We start from the raw sequence: 23756 nt of genomic DNA, 5'->3' as shown, positions 1-23756 counted from the left end.
CTGCATTTTGTCTTCTCAGTTCCTGTACTATACATAATGACAATAAAGTAAACATCTAATACTGATTTGTGTATCCTGATGAAGCCTCAGTTGTTTAATGTTTAATGCAGGTGTTGTTGGATTAGCCCTAAATGAGATTAAACTGTAGCAAAGCAGAACATGATTTTAGATGTGTTATTCATTGAAATCATGGTGTTATGAGTAGGATGGATGTGGATGTCTGCCAGCAGGGGGCGCTGTGGCCACACACTGCAACAAAAGGAGCTGATATGGACTGGTGGACCGGAATGAAGTGAGGAAAGGGAAATGAAGGAACAGAATAAGATGAGCCGATTGTCGCTGGTGAAGCAGAGTGAGATGATCTTACCATCCGTTTTATCAGAGGCATCATCTTTAGTGGCAGAGAGAGAGAGGGTGAAAGAAACAAGGGACACAAAACGTACAAGGATGGACACAAAATGATTGTTAAAAGTAAGACACAAAAGGAAAAGGAAAACAAGGAAAGTAAAATGAAAATTGAACAGTAAATGTCAATAAAAAAGAAACACAAAAGAATACATAATGACGAACAAAAACGAGGGACAAGAGAGGGGAGAGAAGAGAGGAGCACAGTCTGTTTTAGTTACAGAACATCTGTTTAACAGAACCATGCAGAGGTCACGGAGACACGGAGGAACAACACAGAGGACGATCCACAGCAGTGGTTCCCAACCTTCTGTTACCAAGGGGCCCCTGGCATTGATTCAATGGAAGAAATCTGACTATGTGACATCTTTTATGGATATTTCATATTGTATTTGGTAATAGAGCCCAATCTGTGACCACAAAACAGCCTGAAGTATTGGGAGAGAAAAAAAGCAACTTGGAAGAGTGGATTATTTCCTGTGAGTATTGCATCAGTTTACTCCTTACCTTTATTAATATAACCCATATTACACATACAGCTCAGTATGTAGTATGTATGTTTTTTTAAAACATAATTAAAAAGCTTTTTTTGTCTTTTCTTCTACTTGAGACTCGGCTATAGTTCTATTAGCTCTTTAGTTGTTTAACTGTGTACTTTTCTGATGCTAGATGAGGCTGATTATCACAACGGGAAGTCTATGTGAATATAGCAGTTTATGTTCAGATCTTTGTGTTTTAATCTGTCTTTTCCAAGATCAAAATCTAAACTTAAAAAAATACAAACTTCATTTTTTTCCTTCACAGAAATAAATGAAAACCTGAGATAAAAGCTAACTGAGTTTAAAACGTTTTTTTGGGCCCTAGGGTTGGGAACCAGTGATATGAGGAAGCACACAGAAAATATTTATACATAGCACACATAAAGGACACATTAACAGGCAATGAGGAGGCAGGAGAGGAGAGTGGAAAGGCCAGTTCGAGCACTGAGCTGTGTGAGTCCTTATTATGGCGAGCTTTCATAGGATGACTTTGACTCTTTACTTCAGCCTGTCAGAAACTTTAGCAGCATTATTCTGATCTGACTCCTCGGGGTCTTCATGACTGCCTGACGTCCTGCTAGCTGATGTCTGTCTGGTGAGTCATATAACTGGCCTGACGGGGCCCTTACCCAGAGAGGAGTAGGAGCCAGGGGTCAGACGCCCGGCTCCCCTGGCCTGTCCGACCTGCCGGTGCTTAGCGACTGCTGCTGCGTTTACATCCACGTCGCTACGGGAACGCTGCAGGGAGGCCGCCGACAGCCCACCCTTTGAAACCGTAGGGACTGGTGGGAGGTGAGGAGGAGGAGCGTGTTGGAGAAGGGATGGGAGGTGATGAGGGGACATATACAAACACATGCAGGCACCACAATACCAAAATACTGAAACAATACAGAAGTACACGAACAGCCAGACACATACACGCACTTGTGTGTGCGCACATGTGTGTAGTGACATAAAAACAACGTAACAGGATGTGGCTGTACGGACACAGGCGGATGTAAATGAGGATGATGGGAAATGGCTCTGTATAGGAGCTGATGTTCGTCGCCGTGTATGTGTGTGTTTTCACAGGAGCGAGTGAGCATGAGGTCATGGGTTCGAGAGAGGTGTAGCCGCCGCTGGCTGTGTGTGTGTGAGAGTATGTGTGTGTTTGACTCACCTCGCCCCGGAGCGGCTGACCATTTAGAAGTCAGAGGCCGACTGCAAGAGAGAGAGAAAAGTAGGTCAGTCCACAACAGCAAACAAACACAATTCTTCTTTAGTGGTGGGCATTTTTTTTTTTTAAATAAAAGCTTTAGTATTTTTCAATGAAGAAGTGGTATTTCACAGCTTTGACCCCAAAAGAGGTTCAGTCCCTTTACCACAAATCTGAACAGATTTACAGTAAAGTGTAATTTTCCTGAGGGACCCAAGTGGAAATAGGCTTTAGGGCTTTATTATGTTATCCTGACTTTTCCTGTTATGTAAGCACTCACTGCCCTGGGATTCTTTAAATCAATGATTCAAAGAATCAATCAGAGAGTGCAGAAAGAGTGCAATGGGTGATCCAATTAGTGTGCCCTATTTCAACCAAAAAACACTATTTTTGTTTTGACATAAAACACATATTTTTTAAGTCAGTAGTTTGAACAATATTTTGATCCTTTATGGAAACCCAAACGGTCAGAGGTAAATGTTTACATTTGTTCCACACACAGTTAATTCTTCTGATCAATAATCAGGTTATCTTTTTTTTAATAATGTTCCCACTAACATTACATCTTATAGTAATGGAGTAAAATACAAATTGAGAGTAGAAGATATCACCTTAAGTATGCTCACAGCATTATATACATTTGTCATTATGACATAGTGTCAGCAGCACTGAAAGGTTGCTTGTTCTCTGAGGCTCAGCCACAGAGTTCAAACTATATTCATCCACACTGACAACAAGTACATAATAGAAAGCACTGTAGCAGGAAGGAATGTCTTTCTACTTTGATTACATTTCAGCTTACTCTGGCATTAAGTTTCCCAGTGAAATAGAAAGCAGAGAATCAAGAAAGGCCGGGTTAGACTGTAATGCTCTGAATAACCTTCTTAAAATGTCTTTGTTCCACCTCTGCAAAGCTTTAACAAAAGTGGAAGAAGTTTCTAGAGGCTTTCTAAAGAACAGCAGGAAGTCCACTTTGATTCATCCGAATTATTTTTCTTTTACGGATGCATACAGCAGAAAAGCTGACATTACGAGAGGTGGGAGGAGAAAGTAAACTAAGGAAATTTGATCCATGTGCAGTGGGGGTGTGCAGGTCTACAGATTGGGTCTTTTGAAACATTCAAAAGACTCAAAAGAAGTATATCAAGAGGTCTATGTGTACTAAAGCGTCTAAACTGTGGAAGACAATGGCTGAGTGTTTATTACTTGAGGCTCTCCTGAGAGGAGGACGAGGAGCGGTCGCTCTGGGGAAGTGAGGCCACGCTGCCGGAGCTCTTCAGGCAGGACTGCAGAGTCTTCTGGTACGACGGCTCCAAGGAGTTGTAGAGAGCGTCACACTCTGATGGGAAATGGTTCCTCAGACCCCAATACGCCCTGAGAGAGGCAGCAGGGAAGATGGTAACAGATGGAGGTGGACACAGAAAAGGAGGAAGAATCAAGGGATTTAGAGAGAAAAAGGAGGACAATGAGATATAGATAGAATAGAATTGGGAGGGATGAAACCCTCTTTAATGGTCACACATGCAGAGCACACAGCACACAGTGACATTTGTTCTCTGCTTTTAACCCATCCTAGTACCAGGAGTCGAGTACTAGGAGCAGTGGGCAGCTATTGCACAGCTCCCGGGGAGCAATGGGAGTGGGGGGGGAAGGGGGGTGTCCGGTGCCTTGCTCAAGGGCACCACGGCAGGGCAGGAGGTGAACTGGGACCTCTCCAAGTAGCAGTCCACACTCCATATTTAGGTCTGGTCGGGGACTTGAACCGGCGACCCTACAGCTCCCAGTCCAAGCCACAACTGACTGAGCCACTGCCGGACACGAGTAGATATTTCACACTACTCGTGTTTCATATGATTTCATTTTCCTGAATGCTTGCTTCTTACTTGCGAGCCTCCACTCTGGCTTCTGAGTCTGCATCTCGAAGCCCCTTCTTGATGCTCTCAACCAGCACTGCTGTGTGCCTGCAATGAAAATATGCAGGGTTTTAAATGTATGTCAACCTTGCAGGATTTTTTTCTGTTGTCAATCACACTTATGTGAATCTTGCAAAGTAGAATTTTGCATGGTTTGCTCTGAGCCATGTTAGAATAAATCCTCACCTCTCCAAAGAGTGGGTTTGCCATTCCTGTAGCAGAAGGTCCAGGAAGTCATAACAGCGCCTGGAGATGACACAGTTTAGGATCTTTACAACATCATCATCAGCAGCACTTTATTCATTTTAGGATCTAATAGTTGTTTATGGATTGAGAACTGCTGATAGCACAATTAGGCTTTTTATCACTGTGGTGTGAACATCCATGGTAATCTCACCTTCTGACCGACACAGACTTGGATGCGCAGTGACTGGCTATCAGGGGGATGAGTCTGGGGACGTGGGTGTGCTGCAGAGAGAAAGCAGAGCATGAAAAAGATATGAAAGGGATAATAATCCAACAATCACCCTATAAAGGTAACAACGAAGAACCTCAACGAGACTGTAAGAAGCTCAGTTGCAAGACTTACCCGTATGATGATGCGGATAGCTGCCACGCCGGAGGAGGCCATGACTTTGGCGCAGTTTGGGACGAGGTTGAACAGGACGGGAACGATACCTTCTGCCCCGTGGTCAAATTTATTCCCCAGCAATGTTGAAAGGTGGCTGCAAGAATCCACAACAAACACATGTTGGAAACACGGAGCAAAATCCAAAATGTGAAAAGTGTCATAAAAAGATGTGTTGGGATGGGAGTGCCATCTCATCAACGGGGACTGTGTCCAGAATCCCACAAATATTGACTTTATAATGCAATAGTCAGCTGGTGGGGTTTGGACTGTGAAGAGTTGCCTCTTTAAGTGTGTGTTTGCAATGAATCCTAAAAAACTCTGCTTTAAAAAGATCAATGTAAATAAAGTGTAAATTAGTGTTCTCTTAAGTAGACCCTCTTATGAGGATGTCTCCTGTCTGTGCAATCAATTATGCAGTTCTTAATGTTTTTTTATTATTATCAAGTTTATTGCTTATATTTGTGAGACCTTGAACGGTACCGGTACTCTCCTCTCTCTACTGGTTCGGACATTGCCTCTGAGCTGAGTGGTATCTATCTAATCATCACTCACGCCACAGTGATGCAGGCCTCTCGGACCACTTGTGAGCGCAGGTCTTTAGCCGACAGTTTGAAGGCTCCATCCAGTAGCCGGAGGTGCTGGAAGAAACAGTCGTAGGTGGTAGCGCCCGCCACCAACAGTGAGCGGATCTTCTTCATCTGTAAAAAAACAGACATTAAACACACTGATTATGACCAAAGAAAGCAGCGTCAAAAAAGGTAATTACTTAAATAAACTGAAAATTAAGTTGAAAATACTGACAGCGGCGGCTCTCTGGTCCCATTCGTGTTTGTCGTCGGAGCAGATCTCCCGGATCTTGTTCAGGTTGTCTTCGAGATCCCTCGCCGAGTAAATCTGCATAGAGACATTTGAAAGAGAGTTAAAAAAAGACATTTCGACCTTGATAACCTGTCTCATTTAATGCATAAGATAAGGTGTGAGACTTTCTGTAAGTCTGCTTCTGGGTGTAATGTACCTGGACAGTAGGGACATCTGTGAAGGCTCTGATGAAGTCCTCTTCATCCATCCCGCCGCAGGCACTTTCCTTGGATACTAGAACATTTATAGAAGAGTCTATTAATAAATATGTGTGTGTTCCTTTATACAAAACACACACACACACACACACACACACACACACACACACACACACACACACACACACACACACACACACACACACACACACACACACACACACACACACACACACACACACACACACACACACACACACACACACACACACACACACACACACACACACACACACACACACACACACACACACACACACACACACACACACACACACACACACACACACACACACACACACACACACACACACACACACACACTTTTTGTTTCTAATTGACTTCCTGGCAGTAATGGGCATGTCAATCATATTTCCCTGGGGACTGGAAGCTCTGCGGACCACATGTCTAACATCTCCTAACTCAAGAGGCAGTGAATAGAGAAGGGGAGGAAAAAATGAGACAAAGAAAGCAAGAAAAAAAAGAAAGAAGACGAAAAAGGCGGAGCTGAGAGGAGAGTAATTCACTGGGATGAGAATATAACATTCAGAGGAGAGAGACTTCTAGAGTCACTCTCTTCCTCCAGCTAGTTCAGAGTGCAGCAGCTGGGCTCTGTGCTCCATTTAGAATTGATTTCAGGATTTTACTGATCACTTTTCTGGGTCCGGTCCCAAGCTACTTAGCAGAAACATGTGCCAGTTCACAGCCTTAAATTCTCCATGTGGACCTTCTCTCCGTTCCAAAGTCGAGGCTTAAACCTAAAGACGACTAAAGGCTCGCAGAATCAGTGACCTCCTTTAAATCCATTCTGACGGCCCGTCCACACGGCGGCGTGCGTTGAAGCTTCAACGGTTCTGCCCATTCACTTTGAATGGGGTGACTTCGCTTTGCTTGGTTCAAAAGTAGAGCAATGTTCAACTTGTGAAGCTTCGACGGAAGCGTCAGCCAATCAAATCATATGCCAGTACAAGCTCTAGCCAATCAAACCGTGTGCTTGTGTGTCCGGGGCGGGAGGTTCATGTGATTGGTTGTTGGTCGAGTTTCAGACACGCCCACCGGCAAGCTTCAACGCACGCCGCCGTGTGGACGCTGCGTTAAACTGAAACTCTTATTTTTGAACATTACATGTCACTTGTTAGACGCTTTTATCCAAAGCGACTTACACACTCAATACTGTGGACAATCACCACAGGAGCAATTTGGGGTGAAGTGTCTTGCCCAGGGACACAACGACACACACGCACTAGTCCACATGCCTTAAAGAGTTGCTTTTGATTTTTTTGTTAATTGGCGTGTTTTTTAAAATAATATTTCTTCCGTCCTATGTTTTTTGTCATTTGACGTTTTTTTTACCTTAATTTTGTCTCACTTTGGTTATTTTTTTACCTTTCCTTGGTTACGTTGCCCTCTGCTTTCACTTTGCTTTGTAAGTCACTTTGTAATATCTGTTTTTAAGATATTACTACATTATAACTAAGTGGAAGATATAATACATTAATAGCAGCAATAGAAGAGGTTGAAGGGAAGTTGTCAACATGGTGGAGGAAGGTCAGCATAAACAGAGGGAAAGGCAGAAGATATATATCCCTTCCTCCTTTTCCCCGGGGTTGGCTTTCATATCATGTTTAATATGAAATCTCGACATGTACATAGCCCTCAGAGAGCTGGGGACATTGATGTGGCCAGCTGTAGGCAATATGCTCTGTTATTCTCACTGAGTAACATGGCAGCAGTCTGGGCATAACATTCACCTACCAGCCCTTCATCATCATCTTTATTACCAGCTTTATGGAGTGGAAATATTCATGGCATGTTATCAGGGTGAGCTGTTATGGCTGCAATACAAATCATAATTATGTTGAAGGTTTGTGCTGAAAATGTACTTTGATAAGAACAACAACTATTTAATCAAGGCAAGTGTGTAGGCTGAATAAAATGTACTACTTAAAATTCAAACCAACCAAGTATTTTGCTACTGCTGACTTAAAACAAACATCTTGACCTTTAAGCAAAGTCATGCCCCATGTTCCTTCCTTTTAGATATGGTTTTAGACTTTTTATGAAGGTCTAGACTTATTATTCTTTTTTAAATTGAAATATCTGTACTCTGAGTTTTGCTGTCAGGTATTGCCACAGTGTGTGGGCGTACGGCCATCTAAATGCAAATGCAGACAAAAAAGCTTCCCACCATCACAAACATGGAAACTAATCTGAAATACCCGAGTAAAAGCCAGACGAATTAATTCCCTAAAATAAAAAAGTCAGACCGCCGCTTCCATTTAGAACCAATAGATTGAATATCCCAGATCTGTGAAAGGGGTCAACTCAGGTATTTTCCTTTCTGATCACATTAAACTTAACAAGATCAAAGCTTTAGAGCAGTCCTGTGTGTAAAATACCCAGCATGCCCTTAACAGCAGCTCCTCGATCAATAAGACTGTAAAGATCTAAGTGACAAAAGACCACAGTCTTGTGTTTCCAACAGAGTCACGTAAAAGACAGAATGCCTGCTTGTAAAACACACACACACCCAAGAGTATATGTGTGCGTGTATATGTGAGATTGGTGACACAGATACATCAGCATGCAGCAGGAAATTCACTGCATGGTCGTGGGAACATAGATTTCTTCCGATAGAGAGATAGAGGAGGACGGGGAAAATCAATACAGGCAAATACGAAGCAAACACAATACTCCAGCCATGAAGAGACGGAGGAAGACTGAAGAGAGAGAAGGCTTTCTCAACGGAAAATGTATATACGATGTAACAAAAATGTATATTTCTGCAGGCCTGAGTCGACCACACGTAAGAACATAAGGTTCAGATTTCTAAGGATATACAAAGGGGGTGTCTTTGTACCCCTAATAGTATCTACTTTTATGTGCGCAGTAGTGTTAATTTTGTTGACTAAAACAATGACGAAATATGTTCGTCAACAACTTTTTTTTCCATGACGAAAACGAGACTATGACGAGACGGCAGTAAACAATAACTGTAACGAAATCATGCAATATCGTTGACAAAAAGTTACGAGACGAAAATGTAGTTTACTAAATAAAAACTATGCCAAAATCTCTCTTTACTTTCGTTGACGAAAAATGAGGAGACGAAACATTATCAGAGATAACATTACATCTCTGATAGTCAGTTTTTCTCCCAGCAGTTCCATTTCCGGTGCTGCGGCAGGGCAGCATCTGTGTGTGTCTGCGGTAGATTTGAATTACACCGGGCAGCGGCACAATATGAACTGTCAGGAAGACTCGGGTCTAACTAACCTTATTTAACAGAAAATAAAATGGCAACAACAGGGCTTGGGAGCAGTGGTCGAACTCGCGTTAACCGAATACCCCCGCGTCAGCGCGAGTGAGTGATACATTGTGCACTCGACGGATAATAATGTATTATGACGGAAATGTTACGATCCTGTCCGTCAAAATGACTGACAACGAAAAAGTCTAAAGCCACCACTGCTTGGGAGAAAGAAACAACGTGATATTTGGGCCCATTTTCGCTACAATGAGGCGGAGAAAAAAAGCGAATGCATTGTTTTATCAGAAGGGAAGCAATGTGGCCAAAACACAGGTAAAAACACCACAAACCTGACCAGATACTCTCTGCAAAGCTTCTTCATTCAACCTGTGATTTTCATCAAATAAGGACAAGATATAATCTTATTTATATTTATATATACTAAAATGACAAATTATTGGTTTTGGCTAGACTAGTTTGACTGAAATGTTCTATATAATCTGATGACTAAAAAAGACTCAACAGTTTTCATTGACAGAAAGTAGACTAAAATAGTTAGTTAAAATATTAGTTTTCTTTGACTAAAATAAGACTAAAATGCTCAGACTTTTAGTCGACTAAATCTTGACTAAATAAAAACAGGATGAAGGTGACTAAATAGGATTAAAACTAAAAAAGGAAATTTAACACAGGACTAAGACTAAAACTAAATTAAAAAATAGCTGACAAAATTAACACTAGTGCACAGCAGTAATCTCTGCCAGAGAACCTTCACCCACCTCCAGGAAAAACCTATACTGAAATGTCTGAGGGGCTTTAAGATTAGCTAGGGATATTTTGTTAATCTTTCCAGTTAAATAATATTTACCTAAAGTGTTGCACTTGCCTTTAGGCCAAGAGGGAGAGCTAAGGATTCTGGTAAAAAATGAATGATGCTTTATGGCCTTGAGATCTTTGTCAAGTATTTATGCATTCAAAAAGCTCTGATTTATCCAATTGTGACAGAGACATGTGACACACACTGGAAAACAAGTATTGGTGACACATAAATAAAGCTTGCAAGGTTGGTATTTTTGATTAGCCGCTAGCCTAGAAGAGGCACAAGTCTAAGTCTACTGTTATGACATACATACGCTGTCTCATCGGATGTTTCTTGCAGACAATCTTAGCTGTGTGTTAAATACTGTGTGAGTAAGTTAAATACCGAGCTTGCCACCGGTTGCGCTGGGCCTGCGCGCGGCGGAGGGCTCCGGCTTCTTGGGAACTTTTGGGACCTTGAAGGCCTGGGCTGAAGAACGATTCCCATCCACACTGTCATCATCTTCAAAACTACGATCTGGAAGGAGCGAGAAGAGAGAGGAGTGTTACAATCTGCACTGTGGGCAAGGAGAAGTCTCAGTAAACAATGGTATTGAGTAAAGTCCAGAGTGAACATGGGAAAGATTATTATGGATCTAATACGATATTGCAAATCATAATTCTCAAATACAGATCATCATTAGAGCAAAAAGAATAACAATTATTATATTTGTTCACAATCTGCATGATTGTCAATACAATCAGCAAATACAGAAACACAACTGACGATTGTCCAGGACAGAAAGGAGATATATCATGTGGAAATTGACCTATGTAATACATATGTGTGTCATTTGCTAAATACAAACATGTGCAAAAGTGTGACAAACTGAATGCTAAAATAATAATAATAAGTAAAGATGATAAGGAAAGGATTTGCCTTCGTCTTATCGTCTTTTTTTTTCAGTCTAGAGTTGTTTTCTAAAAAGAGAGCTTTGTCAGGACTCTCAAAATCAATACTCATTACACCAATGGTTTAAGAGAAAAAGCAAACACACACACATCTACAGTAAGAGCACAAAACACAGCCAGCGATCAAGATGTCTACCCAAGCAACCAGTGACAGGCAGAACTCTCTTTGGCCCGAACACTCAATCTGCATGCTAGCAGAACTCAAGCTAGCCAGGAAGCTAGCTATAGAACTTGAGAAACCCTTGCAACAACAGTGCAGTATTTTGAATGTGCATCTAGCAGCGAAACACACAAGGAAGACAATTATGTGAGCAACACACGCACACACAAACACACAAGAGTGGACTGTGGAGATGAAACCGTTGGCAGAGGAATGCAGTTGCGCTCCAGTCGCTCTGACAACCAGCCATTCATGAAATGCGCCATAGCCACCACCCCACACCTTGAATCATACGTCAAACTTACCTACACACACAGCCCATGTGCAAAATCAATTGACAGGCCTGCGTGTGTGTATATACAAGAGACAGGTTCACAGTGAATGCACAGCCTATCATGTCATACTCAGTAAATGTTTGAAAAAAGACATATACATCTTTTGCAATGAAATAGCATTTAGCACACATGCAGTCATCGACACACTCACAGTCACAGATCTTCTGGCAGATAAGTCTCCTCATGCTCCTGGGAGGGTGTGGTATCGCGGTCCCCCCTCTTCTCTAAACCGAACCCAAAGACGCATACACACACCTTACACACATTTCATAGCCGGGCTAAAGCTGCACACACACTCCTGACACCGCTGTCCGTATACTCCTCAACACATACAAGTGCCGGCATTTTCTTTCACTCTCTCTCCTTCTATCTTCTATCCCTCCCTTCCTCTCCCAGCATCTCTCCTCCTTCCCTCAGCAGCCTCACAGCCAATCGGGAGAGAGGTGACATCATATTGTTGCAACCAGTGTGGAGGCAGGACTAAGTGTGTGTGGTATGGGAGAGAAAGGGAGCGACACACACACACACACACACACACACACACACACACACACACACACACACACACACACACACACACACACACACACACACACACACACACACACACACACACACACACACACACACACACACACACACACACACACACACACACACACACACACACACACACACACACACACACACACACACACACACACACACACACACACACACACACACACACACACACACACACACACACACACACACACACACACACACACACACACACACACCACTTCAGGGGACATTACATTGACTTACATGCATTTCCTCGAGATGTATCCTAACCTTAACCATAACCAACACATGCCTAACCCTAATCCTAAAATTAATGATTCCCCTCATGGGGACCTCCAATTTGTCCCCATAAGGGAGGCGAGTCCCCATACGTGACTGTGGAAACAGATTTAGGTCCCCACAAGTATAGTAATGCCAGGCCCCACACACACACACACACCACACACACACACACACACACACACACACACACACACACACACACACACACACACACACACACACACACACACACACCACACACACACACACCACACACACACACACACACACACACACACACACACACACACACACACACCACACACACACACACACACACACACACACACACACACACACACACACACACACACGACACCCCAGGAATATTAACAGGGCTTCTTGGTGTCCCTGCCAGACCAGCTAACCTAAGCTCATTACTATTGACAACACGCACTCTCCAGCTTCTTACACTCTCACACTCTCGTTCTCTCTCTCTCTCTCTCTCTCTCTCTCTCACACACAACATATCAACAACCTTTTAACACAGATTTGATGATACTGCATCAACCTGAGAAACATATTTATCCATATAATCTCTCCCCCTTCCCGTTCAAAAGAACAAAAGAGTGATAGCAATGATCAAAGGAGGTCGAAGGGGAGGGTGGGGGAAGACCACTCCTCTCCATCTGAGGCCTTCTCCCCCCTCTCACACAGACACACCCACATACACTTAACACACAAAAACAGTGCAGAGATTGAGAATCTGTAGACAGTTAAATGATCGTGGTTGTTTTGCCCATTTTCACCTTTAATTTGAGGATGATTGAACGCTGAAGAAATGGTATCCCATACAATATAAATGTTCTCCTGTCATATACATCTTTTCAGCCAATTCTTAAAATAGATATTTGGTATTGTGCCTTGCCAATCTTGAGTTCTGGCTTTTTTGCATTAATTTGCATCATTGTCAACTGAATGTATTTTTGACATTACTTCAGACGAATGACAGTGCAATAAATCCATAAAGGGCCATCATGTCGACAAAACTGTATGGATGTAAACAACCCCAAATATTCTTATAGCTTAAAGTGAACTTCATCAAAATCATTGTATAATTTCAAATCTGATAAAATTGAATTACAAAGCAAGAATACATATATTAATAAATATGTTGTATGACATTTTAAAGATGTTTGGCCCTCAAATGTTTTTTCCCCAATTGGCATTATAGCTGTAACAATTACTTTATTGACAGAAAAAAGCAAAACTGTAATTCATGGCAAATATAATAGTAAAAGCTTTTTCACATCATATTCTGAATATATGTGGGTTTTGGAGTGAGAAAACAAAACTTAAATTAATTAAGATGTTCTGACATTCTATATACCAAAAGATTAATAGATAATGAATGTTATGCTAACACTAATTAGCACGTAACGTTAGTATTGGAAACCTGGGTTCTAAGTAAGTGCTATGGATCAGCATCAGGGTCGAGAGGACTACAAGACCACCTTTTCATAAAAAACACAAATTTGAGAAAATACAATGATACGGTTATATTTATGTAAAGGACATGAGTGTGCAGATCAGATATCTGTTGAATGAGTTGAATTGCTTTCTAACAAGAGCCACGACTCCATTAGCAATACTCGGTCATGCGTTGAGGGTCTAAGCATTGATTAGCATCACTGTTAGCAGGATTTGCATCTCTTGCTTCCGTCTAGTCAGATCCCAAGGGAGAAAAATGTCTCTGGGTGAAGGGCGGAGAGAGAGAGCAGACTGCACACATGCTGTTGCCATGGCAACTTGTGCAGATCAGTTTCTCAAATGAATAGAGCGGCAAACAGAAACAAAGATGTTCAGAAAGCTCGCCATCACACATACACATATCCAATTTAGTTTGAATCAACAGTTGGATTTACTGTTTATCCGCTGACTTAATGTGACTTTATTCAATTAGGGTGGACTCTGGATTGATGGGGAGGAAACCGGCCGCTGCCTCCAAGGATACACCACACTGCCAAATAATATGTAACAACATTTAAATACATGTCTACGCACATACACACAAACAAACAGACCGTGTGAAATATCAGCTCCTCCATGTACCAGGTAGCGTTGCCATGGAAACTCCAATACCCTCTTCCCATTTCAGAAGAAGAGTCAAAATGAGGAGCAAAACGACTGGCTTAAATATGCAGATCTGATAGTTGCATGGGAATAATCAATCAGAGGTGAATTTAAAGCAGGGATCAAGACTAACTTCTACAAATCTCTCCCACTTTCTCATTTGGTTGCACTAATACATGATTTAGTTCACTTATTTGTTGGTACAGCATTGTTTTATTCAATGGCACATTCAATGGTCTCTTCTCGTCTAAAATGTCATCATCATCTCTCATTTCCTTTTTATTGAATAATCAGCTATAAATTGGTTCATTTTTGACACCGCTGTGCATGTGTGCATAGCACACGCTATGGAGGGCATTAAGGATATATAACATGCACTTGCATGATTTAATGTAACCAACACACTTTTCACACACCTTTTGTTGGAAGCCCTGAATTTGTTCAAACATGATCTGCCTAAACATGCACACACACAATAATAAACTCTTTCCAGATCACAGTCTTGCAAAAGTCATTTAGGGATTAAATCAAAGTTCTGTAAACACAAAGAAATATTCAATTGTGACCACATGGTGGCAGCACTGACTCTGTTCTAAATAAACAAATAAGGCAACAGAAATCAACACAAAGAGGAACACTGAGACCAACTGAAACATAGACACAAAAGAGAACCAAGGACAGAAAGGGAGTATTTTTGTCTCAACTATAACTACACAGAATACAATAGACAACTTGAATATCCACTGACTCAATGTTAACACTTAAATTCATGAGATTAAGTTAGTATTTAAGGGAGAATGTTTATGACAAACTGTTATCCTGGACTACTACTAGTAGTGCTACTACTACTGATAATAATAATAATTATAATAATAACAGTTATAATAACTGTAATAATAATAATAATAATAATAATACACAGTGCATATGTTAGTGTAAACGTTATCATTATTGGATGCAAGCCTTGCTTCACTCCAGTAACAGAAAATAAGGAAAGTGAACACGTATTTAAGCTGTAAATGTCAACATGCGACTAAGAGTATAACCAGACATCTCTTGAGGAATTAGACTCATACACAGAGAGCCTGTGTTTGTGCTGATCTGTAGTAATCTGCAGGGGAACAGGCAATGTCACATATTCTCACCCAGAGCCATGTGACAGTGTGCAGAGTCCCATGAAAATATGACACACAGAGAACACGAGTAAGACTGCAGGAACTGGGACAAACGCTGTCACAGAGCTCATGACTGCCCCAGATCCAAAGTGAACTACAAGAGGTTTGTGTGTCAACGGAAAACTACAATTTGTACAATTCGCCATAATAATAATAATGCACTTTTACTGTCAGTGTTCTAACAGTGATGATTAGTGGAGGAATGTTGTTTGCAGCAGAAGCTATAGAGTGGTGCAGTGACGCGTCCTAAAACCAGGAAATAAGCTGCACATGGGTTCCTTCAACAAAAAAGCAATGGGATTTCTCCATAGGATTTTGGAAAAGAGTTCGAAATAAGGTCTGTGGAAAACTAACCTGTTAGATAAATGCACATTTTGTTCAGCCGGATATTTACAGATAATTTAATTGCTTAGTTATTATGGAACAAGACAGAAGACATAAAATAAGCAAAAATGTCTCTGTTAAATGTTGTATTGATGTGAACAGATGTTTCAGTCTCAGCCGTCCAGTTGTTTCTGGAACGGGGGTCTCTACGAGCGACAGACCGCTCCATTTCCAGCCAAGCTCAGGAATTAATAAGCTTAAATGAAAACACACACATTAACATAAACATACGCACACACACAGGCATACATTACACACCCAAAGGCACATACACACACACAGGTATAATTTGGGTTCCAAATTCCACGTCGGGAAGATGGGATAAACCATAATATTCAGAGGAAAGTTTTGCCATGGCAACCAGCCTAGCCTGGAAACGGGGTCACGGTTTCCTTTGCCGAGCCGAAGATGCACTGGAGCAGAATGAGCATGTCTGCGAGGGTGTGTGTGTGTGTGTGTGTGTGTGTGTGTGTGTGTGTGTATATGTGTCAGTCCCTGTCAACACTGACTGAGCTATGCAAGCAATGAAAGATGCAACGGATAGTCAGTCTGCAAAGCAGCAAATATCTCCTGGCTTGTGTGTGTGTAGGTTTGTGTTTTTGTGTTCAAACAAGCACAGTTTCAGACAGGACCAAATGACATTCAGTAAGGTGCCAGCAGCACTGACATGTTCTAATTTCTTACACAGAAACGCCAGACACAAGCTTCATTGCTCTACACGCAATGTCGAGAATGTACAAATGCATTATCAGTTCGATGTTAACCAGGTTTAGACCAAAAGTCTGTGTCGCAGCTCAATTATTTTCTCTTGATAGAAATTTCAGTAACACGTACTGTATGCTTTTTCATGCTTGTTTAATGTAACTATAAGTATTCTTATTTGTTTGCATGTGTGCTCTGAAAATGTATTAAACCAATAAATGTGTCTTGTTAATTCATTTGGAATGGGCTTAATCATCTGCGTTATATGAAAATGAATACCAACTATGTTACTATTATTAGATTGCAAATATTGAGCTTGTATCATTTGATCTGTTTATAACTGGACTAGGAAGAGTTCTTTTCAAAACAGACAGGAAGAAGCAAAACAAAAGTCTATCAGTTACATAAATGATGTTCTATTGCTTTTTCTTTTCTCACAATCAGGTAGATATGTTGGTCTAATGTGGGAGGAAAACCACTCTTTAATACTGGGGTCAAGACAAGCAGAGTGAGCTATAATAGACCTTATCTTAACGTGATGATTTGTTCATCATCAATCATCTGTCCACTGGCTTATTTAAAAATAAACGTTGGCCAGTTTAAGAAACAGTAGAGTTGCGAACACACACTTGACCCAATACTGCTGCAACAGGAAAGAATTGAAGTGGGAGAAAAAGGGCATTCATCAAGAGGCTACTTCACAGTGTTATTCTCTTTTCAGGTCACGCCAGAAACGACCTGATGGAGAGGTATAGGCACACACACACACACACACACACACACACACACACACACACACACACACACACACACACACACACACACACACACACACACACACACACACACACACACACACACACACCACACACACACACACACACACACACACACACACACACACACACACACACACACACACACACACACACACACACACACACACACACACACACACACACACACACACACCACACACACACACACACACACACACACACACACACACACACACACACACACACACACACACACACACACACACACACACACACACACACACACACACACACACACACTTTGAGCCAGAGCATTTGGGGTTAAAGTGCTTGGAGATTAAGCTGATTTCAATCTAAAACCATATGTGGACAATCCTTTGTCTCAGTGCCAGCATCCATATCCAGATGAACACACACACACACACACACACACACACACACACACACACACACACACACACACACACACACACACACACACACACACACACACACACACACACACACACACACACCACACACACACACACACACACACACACACACACACACACACACACACACACACACACACACACACACACACACACACACACACACACACACACACACACACACACACACACAGTATGGTAGCTTGAACTAGTGAGATAAATGGCACTGTTTGTCTATAGTCAATGCCTTGAACCTCGGCAAAAAAGGCATTAGAAAGTCATGGTAAACTTGCGGTTAACTTGCGGTCTGCAATGCTTGTGACACATTAATTTACATCAGAAAGTTTTTATTTTGTATACTTTTTATAATGGGACACAGGATTCGGTCCGGATTGATTTGCAGTTCGGTCCGGAGTTTGAGAAGCCCTGCTCTAATGTATTCAATCCCTCCCTCCCTCCCTCTCTCTCTCTCTCTCTCTCTCTCTCTCTCTCTCTGTCATGATGAATCAGGGAGAGGCAGTGATAGGCACAGCGCTGTGACTCGCCTACTGCGCGAGATCTCCGTCTGCATCCTCCCTCAATCCCCCCGCCTCCCATCCTCTCTCCTGTTCTCTCAGCAACAGCTGCCTAAAACCCTCCACAGCAAATACAAAGAGCTGGCCTAAATTAGATGTGGGGCAAGGGCGAGGAGGAGCTCTGTGTACAGATGTGTGTTTTAGTGTAAGGTGCATGTTTGCATCCTGTATTAGTTCTTAATAGCTAATGTAATGTGTCCCCCTTTTCTTTTTAGATTTTCTCAGCAAAAAAAGTTCACTCTGAGCCTTTGGCTGATCTGTGTGACTTGTTGAGTGCTAAACATGAGTTCAGAAGTTCAAATTAGCTGAGAGTCAATTTCATTTTTATAGAAAATCATTTGTCATGAAACTAATCTGCAGATTGATCCTTATGAATAATAATTGGACTTAAATAGACAGGGATGAGAATGCAATGACAATTTAAATGTGTGTGACTCAACAAAAAGCAGCATGATGAAACGAAACAAGCAGAAGTATACTTGAGGTGTCAGCCAAGGGCAGCCAAAGTTCCCCTGCTGAGCATCTGCTGACACTTTCACCTCACGCTTACTCAGGGAGTAGAAAATGTGGTCAACACATAACGTCAGATAGGGAGAGTTTTCAAAAGGAGCTACCTAAAGAGGCACCAACCATGGATTAGCAGTTCAATTAAGGTATGGTTGTAAAGGGGTTTGAGAACTGCTTTTTTAGGCTGTTTCAGGCAAACCGGGAGGGTGCTGAGTTTTCTGTGTCTAAGGTATGAAGTTGTGTTTCAAGAAGCTACTATGTGTTGCAATGTTTATTTTACATTATCTGCCTGCCATCATTGTAAAAAAAAGAAATATTTCCAAAATGTCTATCTGGTTCATCACAAGCAGTGCTTTCATGCCCAGTCAAGCACATGACAGAAAGCATCAAATATGCAAGAGTTAAAAGAAGAAGTCACAAAATCATTTGATCATAACAAATTAATTATTATGGACCGAATGACAAAACTTGTTCTAACCCCTAGGGGGGTGGGAGATAAAAGTAGCTCTCCCTCCATCTCTCTGCTGACACCAGAGACAGCATCATGGCAACGACACCAACTACCCACCCTGAGCTACGTCTCTCCTCGTTTCTTCTCTTTCGAAGTACACAAACTGCAACACCGACCGCTGCTGTCCCATTGAGACTGACAGAGACTGTGACAGGCCGCCTGAAGGTAGCAAGGCCAATGTCAGGATCCTCGACAACAACAACAACAACAGACACAACTGACCTCACAGTGGAGACGTTTCAATAACTTTTTCCCATTTAGATACTGGTATCTGAACTATTGATGCAATACAAGCGCCTTCTTTTTTCTTCTAACAGCTGTAAACTGCTTACCCTGCATTAATATATGGTTACTCCAGTCAAACATGAACAAATACATTCAGAATGTCTCAGAAGTTTCTTTATTATGTAGTTTAGTTGGGCAGTGCAGCTGTCACCAGAAATGAGAAAGAAGTGAGATGGCTCGCTGGTTAGCGACTTCCATCATCAATTTCAGACGCGGCTATTTTTTCTTACAACAAGCCATCATGCTTCTTTATCATTTCTGTTGAGGTTTCATCAACGGTAAGCATGGATAACAGAGATTGACAAAGTTGATGCTCAAAACGTTAATGAGCTGATAGAATATATGATAATATGATATTGAATCAGCGTCTAAACTCTGTTAGTTGTAACCTGTCCCTGCATTTCAGGCTTTATTGAAATCATTTCTGATACTGTTATCGGTATCGTAACAACTCTACCTCACAAACAATCCAACTTTTTTTAGTACCAATTGCTTCTGCTCATACCAAATAGCTATCAGATTCTATTGCTGTTTTTAATTTGTACTAATCTCAAACCTATTGCTTTTGGAATTACTTTCATAGGCAAACATCGGGGGCCAGGAGTTGCTGTAGCACTGACAACTGATTCTGCATATCAGACCGTTAGATCCCATAACACAATGTCAGCCGTTGGTGGAAACGGCACAATAACGCTAGCAGCTGTTCTTTCAAACTATCAAAAAGACGTCATTGTTATTCAGTGAATAATTGAAAAATCGAATTGTTTAAGAGCTACTGTACCAACTGTTTTAATCTGAGGGTGAAAATACAAAGTAAAACATTGCTATAGGGGGTGTCGTCAATACCACCATAACCTTCTGTGTTTTAACAACAATGGTTAAGCCTGAGGATCCCAGAGACACACACAACATACACTCAGCTTCAGCCTTCAGCGCAGGTCTGACCGGCAACAAACACACACAAATGCACCCAAACACACACACACACACACAGATTAAACCATTAATCCTGTTAGGTCCTCTTACAGGAGCTCATGGCAACAAACATTACCACAAAAGCACATGCAGATAGACAAGCGCACACACACACACACACACACACACACACACACACACACACACACACACACACACACACACACACACACACACACACACACACACACACACACACACACACACACACACACACACACACACACACACACACACACACACACACACACACACACACACACACACACACACACACACACACACACACACACACACACACACACACACACACACACACTACCTGACAGCAGCAGAATCTTCTTGACAACAGGGCTAAACTATGTGGCTCTCAGAGGGCAACACAACTGTGGTAAAATAAAAGAGAGAAGGCACTCACCGTGACTCGGGCTGAGAGCCATGTTGCCTGAACTCAAGGCTTCATCAAAACGAGAGAATAACGTCTGTAACCTAGAGAGAGAGAGAAGAACTGTTAGAGCAAAATATACCAACATAGCTTATCAAAAACTATAATTGCAGAATTGTAATAGGGCTGGGTAGTATGGCTAAAAGCTTCTATACCGATATAGGTAATCTCGATAACAATATATTGCATATAGTATGTTTTGTGGTAATTAAATAAACAAATAGTTTAATGACCATGTGCTTAAACTCTTGTACTCTTGTGAATTAAATTCTTGAAAAGTACTGGGTAGTTTCTCATTTACTGTGAACTTTAATGCAAAATGAACATAACAGATTCACGTAGAATGTAAGTATAAAAAAATATATATATATATTTCCAGCTATACATTGACTGTTTCACATGCATGCACATAAATACGGAGTACTAAGATTAGGACAATAATGAGATTAACCCGGATTCCGGCTTGAATCCGGGTTCAAGCACTGAACTGCAATATTGTGATGATCTAACATCTAATTTCCTAACACATTTGTAGTTAATATATGAATTTATAATCTATAATAGGGTGTAATTGTGTATCAATAAGTAATTAATTGCAATAGAATTACATTAAAAGATCATAAATCATCATCATTGAATAATCCCTCATCTCTAAATTGGATATATCACAATGATACTGAATTATAAAACCTTACACAATCACCTCAAGTCAGAGTCATGACAAGGGAGCACACACAGATGGATGCACGCTCACACACACATTTTTGAACTAGACACAGACAGGCATGTGCTGTGAATTTCAAGTGAAGGTATGATCAGCAGCAACATGTGGACTGCTCGCCCGCCCGCCTGTCTGTCTGCCTGTCTGTCTGAGGGTGGGTGTGTCTACATCACACACATGAGGCTTCAGCAGCAACACGACACGAGTCCTTTCAACATCCTGCTCAGCACTAAACACATAAAAACAAACGCAATGCCGAGCCAGGTCTGCTCAGTCATGTGCGACACAGGTAAGATTCTCTGCATGTTAATACTGTAATGTCTTTCCAGATCACAGTCCAGCAAATATCAAACAATAGCACAAATAATAACCTCAAACCTTTCCAGCACATTGCGCAGCTTTGATCTCGTATAAATGAATGGTATGACAATAACACAGACACAACGTCAAGTAACATGCTCCCATGTCTCCTTGTTAAAGGTTAGCCATGGATGTCAGCACACAGGAATAAGCGTCATACACACCGTCCTCTTTCTGTCTGTTTGTCTTTTGCTGTCTCGGAGCAGGTCCACAACTAAAGGACAGCTTAACAGCTCAAGACAAGTGACAATTAACGTTGCGAGGTGCTCCTCTGATGTGTAGTCCTCTCACGTGGGTCCTTTTCTTTCATTAGTATGTCTATTCAGTTCAGAAATAGCCCAGCCTTAAGTCTTCAATACTCATTTGCCTCAGTATTTCCAAGAGGACTATTTAATAGGTTGCTGCGCAACATAGCGTTAGCTCCCATGCTAGTGACACACTCTGGTCCTCGACTTCCCTCAGCTCTTTGTATCCAACATGGTGCAGTGGCTCCGAGAGGGGAGGGAGGGTGGAAGACGGGAGGAGGGAGCGACGGCGTGAGAGAGAGAGAGAAAAGGAGCCAAAAAAAGGAAAGAGCAAAGCATGCTATGGGCATAGGACAAAGCACCACCTACTGAGAAATGTCCACAGCGGTACAAAAGGTTAAATCTCAGACGGGGTCTCTGCGTGCATGTGTGTGTCAGAGAGACAAACAGGCCAGTTTATGTGACAGGCAGGGAAGAGATTCAGTTACCCTTTACATAACCTCCCTCCCATACCCAGACACGCACACATATACACACTCGTCAGAGGGGGAGGGGTTGCACAGCTAGCGGCAGATAGAAAGCGGTGCTTATCCTCCCCCCTCCATGTCTCTCCAACCCTTGCCTTCCCTCCTTCCTTTCTATTCATCTTTTTTACTTAAACCTCCCTCCTCACATCTTTTGATTCCAGCATCCCATCTTCACACTGCTGCACCTTTTACACTGAAATATCAATCTGTGTTGGGCACAGGTCATCGGCCATTCAAATCTTCCACTCGAATCAAGCAGACTTCAGAACACTTGTCAGGCAGATCATTTCACTCTCGAACAAGAAATATGCGTGAAGCAGGTCTATAGAATAATCATTGATCAATCAGCATCGGACCTATTAATAGGAGACAGCTTTCCAAGGTTATTCCCATGTAGTGTACCATTAACAATGGACTCAAATCTAGAATAGGACTTCCGTACGAATCACTGCTAGAGTTAGAACAAAGAAATCCAGGTAATGTCTGACCTACATTCAAAGCAGGACAGAAGGAGCTGGGTCAGATAATACTTGCTGACCCATTCAGGCTGACAGCCAGAGCAGGGTTAACCCGAGTCACTGTCAGTCTTAGAGGAGTAATCAGGTTCACTGTTGGACGAGTGATCTCATCCGAGGTGCAGAACACTGACCAGATGAACTGACCCGAATGATTAAATCAAACTCAACAATCCTGTTCTTAACAGTCTGGGACCTGAATTAGGGAAGAAGCTAATTTGGGGTAAAACCATTCCTTGATTTTGATAGTAAACTACATCTTAAACCTTTATTAGTTACCAGGCATTACAAATCAGGAGCATCCAGGCAGAACAACCCACACATACTATAGACCAATAACAAACAAAAAAGGTACAACTCTTGATGGGACATTAAAAGCGA

The 23756-nt window shown here is 41.8% G+C and overlaps 1 protein-coding gene across 18 annotated transcripts in view; it reads right to left on the bottom strand.

Moving 5' to 3' along the window:
* clasp2 (cytoplasmic linker associated protein 2) overlaps positions 1-23756 on the bottom strand; it is a 71097-nt gene that overhangs the window by 25943 nt on the left and 21398 nt on the right. For 9 of the 18 annotated variants that reach the window (XM_071204843.1, XM_034094100.2, XM_034094103.2 and 6 more), the window contains exons 7-19: positions 20981-21051; positions 10214-10345; positions 5699-5775; positions 5485-5577; positions 5236-5381; positions 4642-4777; positions 4450-4520; positions 4239-4298; positions 4023-4100; positions 3346-3513; positions 2104-2144; positions 1574-1726; positions 368-391 (exon numbers count right to left, since the gene is read on the bottom strand). In XM_071204843.1, coding sequence (XP_071060944.1) covers positions 368-391; positions 1574-1726; positions 2104-2144; positions 3346-3513; positions 4023-4100; positions 4239-4298; positions 4450-4520; positions 4642-4777; positions 5236-5381; positions 5485-5577; positions 5699-5775; positions 10214-10345; positions 20981-21051 — 1250 coding nt within the window. Of the gene's footprint in view, positions 1-367; positions 392-1573; positions 1727-2103; positions 2145-3345; positions 3514-4022; positions 4101-4238; positions 4299-4449; positions 4521-4641; positions 4778-5235; positions 5382-5484; positions 5578-5698; positions 5776-10213; positions 10346-11425; positions 11639-20980; positions 21052-23756 lie in introns of those variants that run through there. The other 9 variants (XM_071204846.1, XM_071204856.1, XM_071204850.1 and 6 more) reach the window with 2 other exon arrangements.

The sequence above is a fragment of the Pseudochaenichthys georgianus genome, chromosome 11 (genome assembly GCF_902827115.2).
Source record: "Pseudochaenichthys georgianus chromosome 11, fPseGeo1.2, whole genome shotgun sequence".
Lineage (NCBI taxonomy): Eukaryota > Metazoa > Chordata > Actinopteri > Perciformes > Channichthyidae > Pseudochaenichthys > Pseudochaenichthys georgianus.
The sequence above is the reverse complement of the archived record's forward strand: the minus strand, read 5'-3'. Positions and strand labels throughout refer to the sequence as shown.